Below are 15,007 nucleotides of genomic sequence, written 5' to 3'. Positions count from 1 at the left end.
AGCTTCTGGTTGGGAAATGTACGTACGGTTACTGTGGGGATGACGTCGTCAATGCTCTTACTGATGTTGGCAGTGACTGAGGTGGTATACTCCTCATTGCCATTGGATGAATCCCGGAACATTTTCCAGTCTGTGTTAGCAAAACAGTCCTGTAGCGTAGCATCCGAGTCATCTGACCACTTCCGTATTGAGCAAGTCACTGGTGCTTCCTGCTTTAGTTTTTGCTTGTTAGCAGAAATCAGGAGGATAGAATTATGGTCAGATTTGCCCAATGGAGTGTGTGGGAGAGCTTTGTATGCTTCTCTGTGTGTGGAGTAAAGGTGGTCTAGAGTTGAATTTTTTTCGTTTGGTTGCACATATGACATGCTGGTAGAAATGAGGTAAAACGGATTTAAGCTTTCATGCATTAAAGTCCCCGGCCACTTGGAGCGCAGCTTCTGGATGAGCATTTTCTTGTTTGCTTAAGGCCTTATACAGCTTGTTGAGTGCGGTCTTCGTGCCAGCATCGGTTTGTGGTGGTAAGTAGACAGCTGCGAGTAATATAGATGCAACCTCTCTTGGAAGATAGTGTTGTCTACACGTTATAATGAGCTTTTCTACCACAGGCAAACAATAACTTGAGACTTTAATATTTGATATCGTGCACCAGCTGTTATTGACAAAGACAGACACCCCCGCCCCTCATCTTACCAGACGTAGCAGCTCTGTCCTGCCAAAACATGGAGAAGCCAGCCAGCTCTATATTATCCGAATTGTTGTTCAGCCAAGTCTTCGTGAAACAACATAAGATATTCGTTTTTAATGTCCTGTTGGTAGGATAGTCTTAATCGTAGATCATCCAGTTGGTTTTCCAATGATTGCACGTTGGCCAATAATACAGAGGGTAGTGGTGGTTTACTCACTTGCCAACAAATTCTCACAAGGCACCCAGAACTCCGCCCCCTGTATTTCCTTATTTTCTTCACGCGAATGACGGGGATTTGGGCCTGGTCTCCGGGAAGAAGTATATCCTTCACGTCGGAGTCATTAATTAAAGAAAAAAAATCTTTGTTTCCAGTTTGAGGTGAGTAATCGCTGTTCTGATGTCCAGAAGCTCTTTTCGGTCATAAGAGACGGTAGCAGCAACATTAACAGCAGTCATCCCTTCCAGCGCCATTATCTAGTGTTGGAGTCACGCATGGCCACGCAGTCGTGGGTGAACAGGAGGGGACTCAGCACACACCACTGTGGGGCCCCTGTGCTGAGGGTCAGCATGGCAGAGGTGATGTTGCCTACTCTCACCACCTCGGGTCGACCTGTCAGGAAGTCCAGGATCCAGTTGCAGACCGAGTCGTAAGCTGGTGACGAGCTTGGAGGGGACAATGGTTTTGAATGCTGAGCTGTGGTCAATGAAGAGTGTTCTCTTATAGGTATTCCTCTTTTCTAGGTGGGTGAGGGCAGTGTGGAGAGCAATTGATATTGCGTCATCTACGCATCTGTTGGGTGGGTCGGTATGGCAAATTAGTGTGTCTCGAATGGTGGAGTTAATGTGTGCCGTAATCAGCCTCTCAAAGCACTTCATGATTACAGAGGTGAGTGCTACAGGGTGGTAGTCATTGTGGCATAAAGCCTTAGAGTTATTGAGGACAGGAAGGATGCTGGTCATCTTAAAATTTGTGGATTACAGACTGGGACAAGGAGAGGTTGAAAGTACCTATAATATGCCTGACAGCTTTTCTGCGCATGCTCTGAGAAAGTGCCCTGGAATACCATCGGGCCCCGCGTTCTTGCGGGTGTTGATGTGATTAAATAACTTTTTCACGTTGACCTCGGAAAGTGGAGTTCTGGGTCAATGACGGCCATCACACCCGGCACGATTTTGTTGTCAAAGCGTGCATAAAATGCATAGAGTTTGTCTGGTAGAGATGCATCGTTGAACAGATCACAGTTGGATCTTCCTTCGTAATCCATAATGGACTGGGGCCACTGGCACATACCACAGGCTTCGTAGCCTGTGTAGTATGAGTCAACATTATTCCTATATTGATGACTCTGCGGTCATAGCAGGACTTATTTTACTTACTCCTGTCCTCAACCGTAGCCTCAGGGTTGTCTACGATTTAGTTTTATTTTAAATGGCAGCTTCAATACATAGTACCCGCAAAACACCAGTCACAATGTCAACAGTGAAGAGGCGACTCCGGGATGCTGGCCTTCTAGGCAGAGTTCCTCTGTCCAGTGTCTGTTATTTTTCCCATCTTAATCTTTTCTTTTTATTGGCCAGTCTGAGATATGGCTTTTTCTTTGCAACTCTGCCTAGAAGGCCAGCATCCTGGAGTCGCCTCTTCACTGTTGACATTGTGACTGGTGTACTATTTAAGGAAGCTGCCAGTTGAGGACTTTTGAGGTGTCTGTTTTTAAACTAGACACTCTAATGTTCTTGTCCTCTTGCTCAGTTGTGCACCGGGGCCTCCCACTCCCCTTTCTATTCTGGTTAGAGCCAGTTCTCGCATGGAATAGCCTTAATTTCTCAGAACGAGAATAGACTGATGAGTTTCAGAAGAAAGTTATTTGTTTCTGGCTATTTTGAGCCTGTAATCAAACCCACAAATGCTGATGCTCCAGATACTCAAGTAGTATAAAGTTTTATTGCTTCTTTGATCAGACCAACAGTTTTCAGCTGTGCTAACATTATTGTAAAAGGGTTTTCTAATGATCAATTAGCCTTATAAAATGATAAACTTGGATTAGCTAACACAACGTGCCTTTGGGACACAGGAGTGATGGTTGCTGATAATGGGCCTCTGTATGCCTGTGTAGATAATCCATAAAAAAAAACATCTGCCATTTCCAGCTACAATAGTCATTTACAACATTAACAATGTCTACACTGTATTTCTGATCAATTTTATGTTATTTTAATTATAGGTCGACCAATTATGATCTTCAACGACGATAACGATTATTGGAGGACCAAAAAAAGCCGGTACCAATGTTCAATTTGGTTTAAATAGTGCGAAAACACAGTGTTGGAGAAGAAAGTAAAAGTGCAATATGTGCCATGTAAAAAGGCTAACGTTTAAGTTCCTTGCTCAGAACATGAGAACATATGAAAGCTGGTGGTTCCTTTTAACATGAGTCTTCAATATTCCCAGTAAAAGGGCACAAAGCGGGACCCAGATGCAGACACGGGAGGCAGATGGTTTGAGTCTCTTCTATTTATTAATCAATCCAAAAGGGGTAGGCAAGAGAATGGTCATGGACAGGCAAAAGGTCAAAACCAGTTCATAGTCCAGAAGGTACAGAGTGGCAGACAGGCTTGAGGTCAGGGCAGGCAGGTGGGTACGGAGTCCAGAAAACAGGCAAGGGTCAAAACCGGGAGGACAAGCAAAAAGAGAATTAGAAGCAGGAGTACAGGAAAACACGCTGGTTGACTTGACAAAACATACAAGACGAACTGGCACAGAGAGACAGGAAACACAGGGATAAATACACCAGAGCAAATAAGCGACACCTGGAGGGGGTGGAGACAATCACAAGGACAGGGGAAAAAGATCAGGGTTTGACACCCAGTTAAGAAGTTTTAGGTTGTAGTTATTTTTGGACTATTTCTCGCTATACCATTTGTATTTCATATACCTTTGACTATTGGATGTCCTTATTAGAGGTCGACCGATTATGATTTTTCAACGCCAATACCCATTTATTGGAGGACAAAAAAAGCCCATACTGATTAATCGGCCGATTTATAAAAAATATATATATATATATATATATATAATTATTATTATTTTTTTTATTTTTTTTTTGTAATAATGACAATTGCAACAATACTGAATGAACAATGAACACTTTTATTTTAACTTAATATAATACATATGGGCTTTTGGATGGGTGTTCTTAAGGTGATTCCACAGGTTGGTGGTATTTATTGATTTAGCCGTTGCTGACCCCATGCTTACATCTTTATCACAAATAAGACACCTTGCTTTCCCTGGTGCCAATTCCATGTAATACCAACACTGGTGCTCTGCTTTTCTCTGCTCTCTGTGAAACACACACACACACAGCTCTGAAGTGACAATGATACTGAAGAGTCTGCTTAGGAGACAAATACTCTCAACTGTTTGAATAAATATAGAGTTTAAGTTACCTGTGATGAATGTTGAAAACAAAAACTGTAATTTCTATATGCATGAAATCCTATTTTAATAATGGACAATGGTAAGAATTGACTACCAAAGTGCGAGTCAAAATTCCCATGACACCTTCTAGCAAAATCTGAAAAGCGGTTCCTTCATTCATTTATTCCATAAGATATTTTTTAGATTAACTTAAAATAAGGTCTGTGTTTCGTGTAGGTAGCTTACACCACCTTGCCAATTTTATAACTGTGTAGATATCCATAGGACAAGGTAACTCTGATCAATATTGGCTAAATATAAGCGAAGATCATTTTTTTGTAGAGTGGATTTATGAAAATATGTTGACAAACGTTACCTTATCCTAGTGAGATTTACACGGGTACCAAAACGCTGAGGCGTTTAGCACGAAACATTGACCTTATTTGAAGTAGATCAAGACATTCTCTATGGAAGACATGAACAGAGGCGTTTAAGCCTGAACGAAACACAGACCTTATTTGAAGTAGATCAAGACATTCTGTATGGATGACATGAATAGAGGCAGTTTAAGCACGAAACACAGACCTTATTTGAAGTAGATCAAGACATTCTCTATGGAAGACATGAACAGAGGTGGTTTAAACCTGCACGAAACACAGACCTTATTGGAAGTAGATCAAGACATTCTCTATGGAAGACATGAACAGAGGTGGTTTAAACCTGCACGAAACACAGACCTTATTGGAAGTAGATCAAGACATTCTCTATGGAAGACATGAACGGTAAAATAACGAAGGAACCCCTTTCAAGTTCAGCCGCAAGTTATTACAGGAATTATAACGCGTCGACTATTTCTCTCTAAACCATATACCTTTGACTATTACGAGCCTGCAGCTGCCTACCACCCCTCAGTCTGACTGCTCTATCAAATCATAGACTTAACTATAATAAACACACAGAAATACTAGCCTAGGTCAAATCCAGAAACTATCACCTCAAACAAAACGTTTATTCTGTTCTGTATTTTATCTAACAGGTGGCATCCATGAGTCTAAATATTCCTGTTACATTGCACCTCCTTCAATGTTATGTCATAATTACGTAACATTCTGGCAAATTAGTTAGCAAAGAGTCAGGCCACCCAAACTGTTGCATTTACCCTGACTCTGCGTGCAATGAACGCAAGAGAAGTGACACAATTTCACCCTGTTTAATATTGCCTGCTAACCTGGATTTCTTTTAGCTAAATATGCAGGTTTAAAAATATATACTTGTGTATTGATTTTAAGAAAGGCATTGGTGTTTATGGTTAGGTACACATTGGAGCAACGACAGTCGATTGTTTTTTATAAGATAAGTTTAATGCTAGCTAGCAACCTACCTTGGCTTACTGCATTCGCGTAACAGGCAGGCTCCTCGTGAGGCAGGTGGTTAGAGCGTTGGACTAGTTAACTGTAAGGTTGCAAGATTGAATCCCCCGAGCTGACAAGGTAAAAATCTGTCGTTCTGCCTCATTCCTAGGCCGTCATTGAAAATAAGAATGTGTTCTTAACTGACTTGCCTAGTTAAATAAAGATTAAATAAAGGTGTAAAAGAAAAAAAAACTGAAAAATCGTCGCCCAAAAATACAGATATCCAATTGTTATGAAAAATTGAAATCGGCCCTAATTAATCGGCCATTCCGATTAATCGGTCGACCTTGAGGAACCGTTCTGTATTTTATCTAACAGGTGGCAACCCTAAGTCTAAATGTTACTGTTACATTGTACAACCTTCACTGTTATGTCATAATAATGTAAAATTCTGGCAAATTAATTAGTCTTTGTAAGGAAGAAATGGTCTTCACACAGTTCGCAACGAGCCAGGCGGCCCAAACTTTTGCATATACCCTGACTCTGCTTGCACTGAACGCAAGAGAAGTGACACAATTTCTCTAGTTAATATTGCCTGCTAACATGAATTTATTTTAACTACATATGCAGGTTTAAAAAATATATACTTGTGTATTGATTTTAAGAAAGGTATTGATGTTTATGGTTAGGTACATTTGTGCAACGATTGTGCTTTTTTCACAAATGCACTTTTGTTAAATTATCACCCGTTTGAATTAGGCTGTGATTCGATGATAAATTAACAGGCACCGCATTGATTATTTGCAAAATTCCTCCAAAACAAGGACCTTTCTTAAGTGACCCCAAACTTTTGAACGGAAGTGTAGGTTTTCTTACTTGTTTATGGCTTTGCACAGTTCGTTAAGTGCCAGCTAGTTATTTCTCTTATCCTGGTGGAATACAACAGTCACGATAAGAGCTGAAAACTCCCTCGGGAGGTAGAAGGGTCGGCATTTGACCATCAGGTATTCCAAGACCAGTGAACAGTGGGTCGACACTTCCACCGCGCTGGAGTTATAGCACACCACTTGGAGTTGATGTGGAGGCAAACCCCTCCCCCTCGACTTCCCCGACTTCACTGTCCTGTTCACCCTGTGAATGGAGAATCCATTGAGTTGGATAGCCATGGGGGTATCTTGTCCGAGAACCATGTTTCAGAAAAGCAAAGGATATTGCGGTTTCGAGAGTCCCGTTGTCAGCAAATCCACAATCGGAGGTCATCCATCTTATTGTCGAGTGACTACATTCGCCAGTAGAATGGAGGGAGGGAACCAGTTGCCGGTTTATCTTTTTTGCCTTAATCTCGCATAGGACCCCCCCCCCCCCCCCCCCCCCCCTTGCATCTGTAATGCCAGCATTTCCTCTTGGGTAGCCCGAAAATTGGGTCGGAGTACTTTCTGAAGGCACTGTATATGTTAAAGCCAAGTCTTGAAAAGTTTACAGGCATGCGTGTATTGGTGTGTGCTGTTGCATGAATGAATGCATGGTAAACAACATAACATTTTCCTCTTTGTAATATCTTTCAGGAGCATTAGAGTGGACGCCCATCTTATGAAGATTTTGGAATCATTGAGATGATGAAAACAGAACTATTAACAGTACTATTGAGGTTTCTAAAGTATATTTTCAACACTTTGCGGCTTACCTTTCCTTTTTGTAATGCACTAGCTATAGAATAACAAAAAATAATTAACGAAAATCTATTTCTTTTATTTTAATTTTTTCTTATTTTCTTTTATTTTTTTACCTAAAAACTGATATTTTACTGGGCAATTTGGAATACCTATGGTCTTGAATATAACTTTCTTTCTTTTTGATCAAACTTGAACTTAAAATGTATCGGTGTGGCTTTGAACAAAATGCAGTATAATCTATTTTGTCCAGTTTTAGCAATAAAATGGTATTGGCTTAGCAGTCTTGAGTATTGAGTATAATGACAGTTTTGTTTTTGTAAACTATGTTTTAAACATGTGCTTGTGATGATTTGTGTTTTTACGTAGACATTTTTTTTGTTGAGAGATTGAAATGTAATGTATTATTGTTGGAAAAAAGTTTTCTTTTGTACTAAATTCCTGGTATGGTGTCTAATTTCTTATTTAATCCTGTTATTCTTCTGTGTTATTGTTTTGTTTTCTGTTCAGGGAGGTGCAATATCTCATTTCGGTTTGCAGACAAATATGTTGACAAAAATGAGTTCTTATTCCTACATTAGAAATCTTAGGTTTAAGCCTAAGTGTAATAAATGCTTGTCAAAATGATCTGTTAGGGAGTGGGGTTATTATTATGAGTTTGATTTAATCTTGTTATGTATGTATCCTTATGTACATGGGTATTTAAGTATATTTGTTGAATAAGGATTGTTTGTGTAGTTTTCACATGGATGCTCTCCCAATTTTCTGTATTCACTGCTCAAATATGGTAAATATGTTTCGAAATTTGATGTTGCATCTCTCACCAAGTGCAAATATAAACCCAGTATACACTCTGTGCTCAAGACTGCTAAGCCTTTCTTTCATTCTACCTGTTAAAAATATTTGTTTTTGTATGGCAAATGTGTGTACCCCCTAGCTTCCACAATATCCCAACCAGAACACTCTGTTACTCGCTAACATGATTGTTTTTGTGTGAGCAAGAATGTATGCTATGATTTGTTACATGATTACTGTCTCTACTATATTTTCTAATGACAAGGCATACTGTATCCTCTTATTTTAATTTTTTTTTCTCATATGCACAGCTAACGATGTATTTAAAAGTAGTCATTTTTTTGTTTCTGGGGCAGTTGATACCATTTGGGCTATTGTAAAGCACATTCCTGTTTTGAAATGTTTGCTGCCTTTTCAATGGCAAATTAGCTTAACTGCAGAGTTACCCAGAGAGCCATATCACTGGACTAACAAATTCATTGTTCTGTAGCATACAGTGTGATTTAGATACCTTAAGTGTAAAGTTTTATATGCCATAAACATGAATAGAGGCAATATATATTCTCACTAGTTTATTTCTATGCTTTCTTTACTCTTTGACTCAAAGTAATTTGCCACAATTGCTTTTGTGGTGAAAATATAGAATCTTTATTTTTGTACTGTTAAAAAGTTAACTGCACCGGTATGAAGTATAATGATGTGTCAATCTCCCTACCAGTTTTCTTTGTTGCTGTGTACCCTGCTTCAATTAAATCTAAACTCCACGATTGAGTATGAATTTACCTCTTCTTTCAGAAGCATTATTTTAATCTGATCCTATGGAATTTTTTCTAGATATGAAATGCCATGATGTGGACAGCAAAAGTAATGACTAGTTTTCTGCCAGAAAAAAAGCATAAGTGTTGTGTGTTTACAAGTCTGTCATTCTTAATTTAATCCATTAGCGAAATGCAATCCCTCATTCGCTCACTCATGCATTAAAACACATTAGCAAAACAAGTTGTAGAACTCTTTTCCCTACATAGTGCACTACTTTTGACCATAGGGCTCTGGTCCAAAGTAGTGCACTCAGGGCCGACCCTGGGCTTAATTAAGCGACATAAGCCGATGCTTAGGGCCCCCCCCCCCCCAAAAAAAAAAACAGTGCCTTCAGAAAGTATTCATACCACTTGACTTATTTCACATTTTGTTGCCTGAATTCAAAATTGATTCAATAGTTTTTTTTCTCACCCATCTACACCCATTTGTTGCTTATTTATTTGGAAATGATATGCAGAAATATCTCATTTACATAAGTATTCACACCCCTGAGTCAGTACACTTTTGGCAGCAATTACAGCTGTGAGTCTTCATGGGTAAGTCTCTAAGAGCTTTCCACACCTGGATTGTGCAACATTTTTTATTTTTTTATGTATTCTTCAAGCTCTGTCAAATTGATTGATGATTATTGCTAGACAACCATTTTCAGGTCTTGCCATCGATTTTCAAGTAGATTTAAGTCAAAACTAACATTCACTGTCTTGGTAAACAACTCCAGTGTAGATTTGGCCTTCTGTTTTAGGTAATTGTTTTATTTCACCTTTATTTAACCAGGTAGGCCAGTTGAGAACAAGTTCTCATTTACAACTGCGACCTGGCCAAGATCAAGCACAGCTTTTTGATAAAAACAACAATTGGCCACATCGGATAAACAAACGTACAGTCAATAACACAATAGAAAAATCTATGTACAGTGTGTGCAAATGTAATAAGATTAGGGAGGTAAGGTAGGCCATAGTGGCAAAATAATTACAATTTATCATTAACACTGAGTGATAGATGTGCAGATGATGATGTGCAAGTAGAGATACTGGGGTGCAAAAGAGTAGTTAGGTAGTTGGGTGGGCTATTTACAGATGGGCTGTGTACAGGTACAGTGATCGGTAAGCTGCTCTGACAGCTGATGCTTAAAGTTAGTGAGGGAAATGTAAGTCTCCAGCTTCAGTGATTTTTGCAATTTGTTCCAGTCATTGGCAGCAGAGACCAGTGAAATATACCTGCTGGAGTGCGTGCTACTGGTAGGTGTTGCTATGGTGACCAGTGATCTTAGATAAGGCAGGGCTTTACCTGGCAAAGACTTATAGATGACCTGGAGCCCGTGGGTTTGGTGACGAATATGTAGTGAGGACCAGCCAACAAGAGCATACAGTTCGCAGTGGTGGGTAGTGTATGGGGCTTTGGTGACAAAACGGATGGCACTGTAATAGACTACATCCAATTTGCTGAGTAGAGTGTTGGAGGCTATTTTGTAAATGACATCGCCAAAGTCTAGGATCGGTAGATTTGTCAGTTTTACAAGGGTATATTTGGCAGCGTGAGTGAAGGAGGCTTTATTGCGAAATAGGAAGCAGATTCTATATTTAATTTTTAGATTGGGGATGCTTAATGTGAGTCTGGAAGGAGAGTTTACAGTTTAACCAGACACCTAGGTATTTGTAATTGTGCACATATTCTATGTCAGAACCGTCCAGGGTAGTGATGCTAGTCGGGCCGGCGGGTGTGGGCAGCAATCGCTTGAAGAGCATACATTTAGTTTTAATAGCATTTAAGAGCAGTTGGAGGCTATGGAAGGAGTGTTGTATGGCATTGAAACTCATTTGGAGGTTTGTTAACACACTGTCCAGAGAAGGGCCAGATATATACAGAATGGTGACGTCTGCGAAAAGGTGGATCAGAGAATCACCAGAAGGAAGAGTGACATCATTGATATATGCAGAGAAAAGAGTCTGCCCGAGAATTTAACCCTGTAGCACCCCCATAGAGACTGCCAGAGGGCCGGACAACAGGCCCTCCGAATTGACACACTGAACTCTATCAGAGATGTAGTTGGTGAACCAGGCGAGGCAATCATTTGAGACACCAAGGCTGTCGAGTCTGCCGATGAGGATGTGGTGATTGACAGAGTCGAAAGCCTTGGCCAGATCAATGAATACGGCTGCACAGTACTGTCTTTTATCGATGGCGGTTATGATATCGTGTAGGACCTTGAGTGTGGCTTAGGTGCACCCATGACCAGCTCAGAAACCAGATTGCATATCGGAGAAGGTACGGTGGGATTCGAAATGCTCGGTGATCTGTTTGTTAACTTGGCTTTTGAAAACTTTAGAAAGGCAGGATGGATATAGGTCTGTAACAGTTTGGGTCTAGAGTGTCTCCCCCTTTGAAGAGAGGGATGACCGCGGCAGCTTTCCAATCTTTAGGGATCTCAGATGATACAAAAGAGAGGATGAACAGGCTAGTAATAGGGGTTGCAACAATTTCGGAACAGTTTTAGAAAGAGAGGTTCCTGATTGTCTTGCTGTTATTGTCCTGCTGAAAGGTTAATTCGTCTCCCAGTGCCTGGTGGAAAGTAGACTCAGCCAGGATGCCTTTTTAGGAAGGACGCATGTGTCTTTGTACAGTGGGTGTATTACTCTGTCTGTAATAAACACTATTACACACAGTGAGTCCATGCAACGAAGGGGTTGAATACTTGCTGACTCAAGACATTTCAGCATAAAATTGTTAATTAATTTCAAAAGGTGTTCGATGGGGTTGAGGTCAGGGCTTTGTGCAGGCCAGGCAAGTTCTAACACAACGATCTAGACAAACCATTTCTGTATGGACCTAGCTTCGTGCAAGTGAGCATTGTCACGCTGAAACAGGAGAGGGCATTCCTCAAATGAAAGCACATAATCGTCTAGAATGTCATTGTACGCTGTAGCATTAAGATTTCCCTTCACTGGAACTAAGGAGCCTAGCTTGAACCATGAAAAACAGCCCCAGACCATTATTCCTCCTCCACCAAACTTTACAGTTGGCACTATGCATTTGGGCAGGTAGCGTTCTCCTGGCGTACGCCAAACCCAGATTCATCACTTCAGAGAACGCGTTTCCACTGCTCCAAAGTCCAATGGCGGCGAGCTTTACACCACTCCAGCAGACGCTTGGCATTGCGCATGGTGATCTTATGCTTGTGTGCGGCTGCTTTGCCATGTGCACCCATTTCATGTAGCTCCTGTGCTGATGTTGCTTCCAGAGGCCGTTTGGAACTCGGTAGTGAGTGTTGCAACTGAGGATAGACTATATTTACTAGCTTCAGCACTCAGTGGTCCCTTTCTGTGAGCTTGTGTGGCCTACTACTTTGCGGCTGAGCCGGTGTTGCTCCTAGAGCACTTCACAACAACAGCACTTACAGTTGACCGGGGCAGCTCTCGCAGGGCAGAAATTTGATAAACTGACTTGTTGGAAAGGTGGCATCCTATCCAATTTGAAAGTCACTGAGCTCTTCAGTTATGCTATTCTACTGCCAATGTGTGTCTCTGAAGCATGGCTTGGTGCTCGATTTTATACACATGTCAGCAACGGGTGTGGCTCGTGGCAGCCAAATCCACTAATTTGAAGGGGTGTCCATATACTTTTGTATATACAGTGCATTCCTGAAAGAATTCAGACCCCTTGATTTTTTTCCCACAATACTCCATAATGACAAAGCAAAAACAGGTTTTTAGAAATACATTATTCACAAGTATTCATACCCTTTGCTATGAGACTCTAAATTGAGCTCAAGTGCATCCTGTTTCCATCGATCATCCTTGAGATGTTTCTACAACTTGATTGGAGTCCACCTGTGGTAAATTCACTTGATTGGACATGATTTGGAAATGCGCACACCTATCTATATAAGGTACCACAGTGGCCAGACGGAAGCCACTCCTCAGGAAAAGGCACATGACAGCCCATTTGGAGTTTGCCAATACGCACATAAAGAACTCAGACCATGAGAAACAAGATTCTCTGGTCTGATGAAACCAAGATTGAACTGTTTGACCTGAATGCCAAGCGTCACCTTTGGAGGAAACTAGGCACGATCCCTACGATGAAGCATGGTGGTGTCAGCAATCATGCTGTGGGGAGGTTTTTCAGCGGCAGGGCCTGGGAGACTAGTCAGGATCGAGGGAACGATAAACAGAGCGAAGTACAGATAGTTTGTTGATAAAACCTGCTCCAGAGCGCTCAGGACCTCAGACTGGGTTGAAGGGTCACCTTCCAACAGGACAACGACCCTAAGCACACAGCCAAGACAACGTTAGAGTGGCTTCGGGACAAGTCTCTAAATAATCTTGATTGGCCCAGCCAGAGCCCGGACTTGAACCCAATCTAACATCTCTGGAGAGACCTGAAATAACTGTGCAGTGGTGCTCCCCATCCAACCTGACAGAGCTTGAGAGGATCTGCAGAGAAAGGTGAGCCAAGCTTGTAATGTCATACCCAAGACGACTCAAGGTTGTAATCGTTACCAAAGGTGCTTCAACCAAGTACTGATATTAAATGGTCTGAGTACTTATGTAAATGTGATATTTCAGTTTAATGTAATATGTGGAAAAAGTCAAGGGGTCTGAATACTTTCCGAATGCACTGCACTGTGCACGAAGTACACGTTCCCCAATTTATTTTCTTACTCAGATATCATATTGTCCTGGCAAAATGTGTAGAATTTCAGGAAAATAGTTATTTAAAAAAAAAAAAAAAAGTATTTACTCATTTAGAGAATGCTCCAGAGCAACTTAGTGCATTCATCTATGGATGGCTAGTTGGGACAACCACATATCACAAGTATAGAAAATACATGTTTCCTCAATTAAGTAGCTATCATTAGTCAGCTCTAGAAAAGGGAGGTCAAGTGCTAGTTCAGCATTTACATTTTTTGGGGGGGGGTTGAGGTGAAAAGGAGGACCAGAGGTGGCAGAACGGAGTGCTCGTGTTGGGGTGTAGGGTTTGAGCATAGCCTGAAGGTAGGGAGGGACAGTTCCTCTTGCTGTTCTGTAGGTAAACACCATGGTCTTGTAGTGGATGCAAGCTTTGACTGGGAGCCAGTGGAGTGTGCGGAGGAGCAGGGCGACATGAGAGAACGTGGGAAGGTTGAAAACCAGGCGGCTGCAGCATTCTGGATTATTTGCAGGGGTTTGATGACACAAGTGAAGAGCCCAGCCAGCAGTGAGTTGCAGTAGTCCAGATGAGAGAGGACATGTGCCTGGATTAGGACCTACGCTGCTTCCTGTGTGAGGTAAAATGGCCCCGTTTTACGGTCTCCTAACCAATTGTGCTATTGTGTGTTTTTTCGCGCTATTTGTAATTTATTTTATTTCTGCCAGTGGGTAATCTGCCTCTGTACATTGGCTACTAATCATTGGGTAACAAAATAGACAAACTATCACGAATATCATACCAACGGATCATAAAAAAAAGTAAAATCTTATGTTTCACCGAGTCGTGGCTGAACGACGACATAAATAACACAGCTGGCGGGGTTTGCGCTGCATTGAAAAAATAGAGCAGCTGCCTCCTGTAAGATGAGGGGTGACGGTCTGTGTATATTTGTAAATAACAGCTGGTGCACAACATGTAATCGTAAGGAAGTATCAAGGTTTTGCTTGCCTGAGGTAGAGTATTTCATGACAAGCTGTAGACCACACTATTTACCAAGAGAGTTTTATATTTTTCATAGCTGTCCATTTACCACCACAAACCGATGCTGGCACTAAGACCGCACTCAATGAGCTGTATACGGCCATAAGCAGACAGGAAAACACTGTGCCAGAGGCGGCTGTCCTAGTGGCCTGGGACTTTAAGGTAGGGAAACTTAAATCAGTTTTACCAAATTTCTACCGGCATGTTAAATATATGCAACCAGAGGAAAACAAAAGTCTAGACCACCTTTACTCCACACACAGAGATGTGTACAAAGCTCTCCCTCGCCCTCCATTTGACAAATCTGACCATAACTCTATCCTCCTGATTCCTGCTCACAAGCAAAAACTAAAGCAGGAAGCACCAGTGACTCGGTCAATAAAGAAGTGGTCAGATGACACGGATGCTAAGCTACAGGACTGTTATCCTAGCACAGATTGGAATATGTTCTGGGATTCTTCCGATGGTATTGAGGAGTACACCACATCAGTCACTGGCTTCATCAATAAGTGCATCAGTGACGTCGTCCCCACAGTGACTGAGTGTACATACCCCAACCAGAAGCCATGGATTACAGGCAACATCCACCCTGAGCTAA

The 15,007-nt window shown here is 41.4% G+C and overlaps 1 protein-coding gene across 3 annotated transcripts in view; it reads left to right on the top strand.

Moving 5' to 3' along the window:
* Positions 1–8,702, top strand: part of LOC110508374 (far upstream element-binding protein 3) — a 64,190-nt gene extending 55,488 nt beyond the window's left edge. For all 3 annotated transcript variants that reach the window (XM_021588869.2, XM_021588871.2, XM_021588868.2), the window contains one exon: positions 7,021–8,702. In XM_021588869.2, the coding sequence (XP_021444544.2) occupies positions 7,021–7,029 (9 nt within the window). In that variant the 3' untranslated portion in view covers positions 7,030–8,702. The remainder of the gene's footprint in view (positions 1–7,020) is intronic.
* Positions 8,703–15,007: the final 6,305 nt, after the last annotated feature.

Source organism: Oncorhynchus mykiss, chromosome 28, assembly GCF_013265735.2.
Source record: "Oncorhynchus mykiss isolate Arlee chromosome 28, USDA_OmykA_1.1, whole genome shotgun sequence".
Classification (NCBI taxonomy): domain Eukaryota; kingdom Metazoa; phylum Chordata; class Actinopteri; order Salmoniformes; family Salmonidae; genus Oncorhynchus; species Oncorhynchus mykiss.
This window is presented reverse-complemented; position numbering and strand designations above follow the sequence as displayed.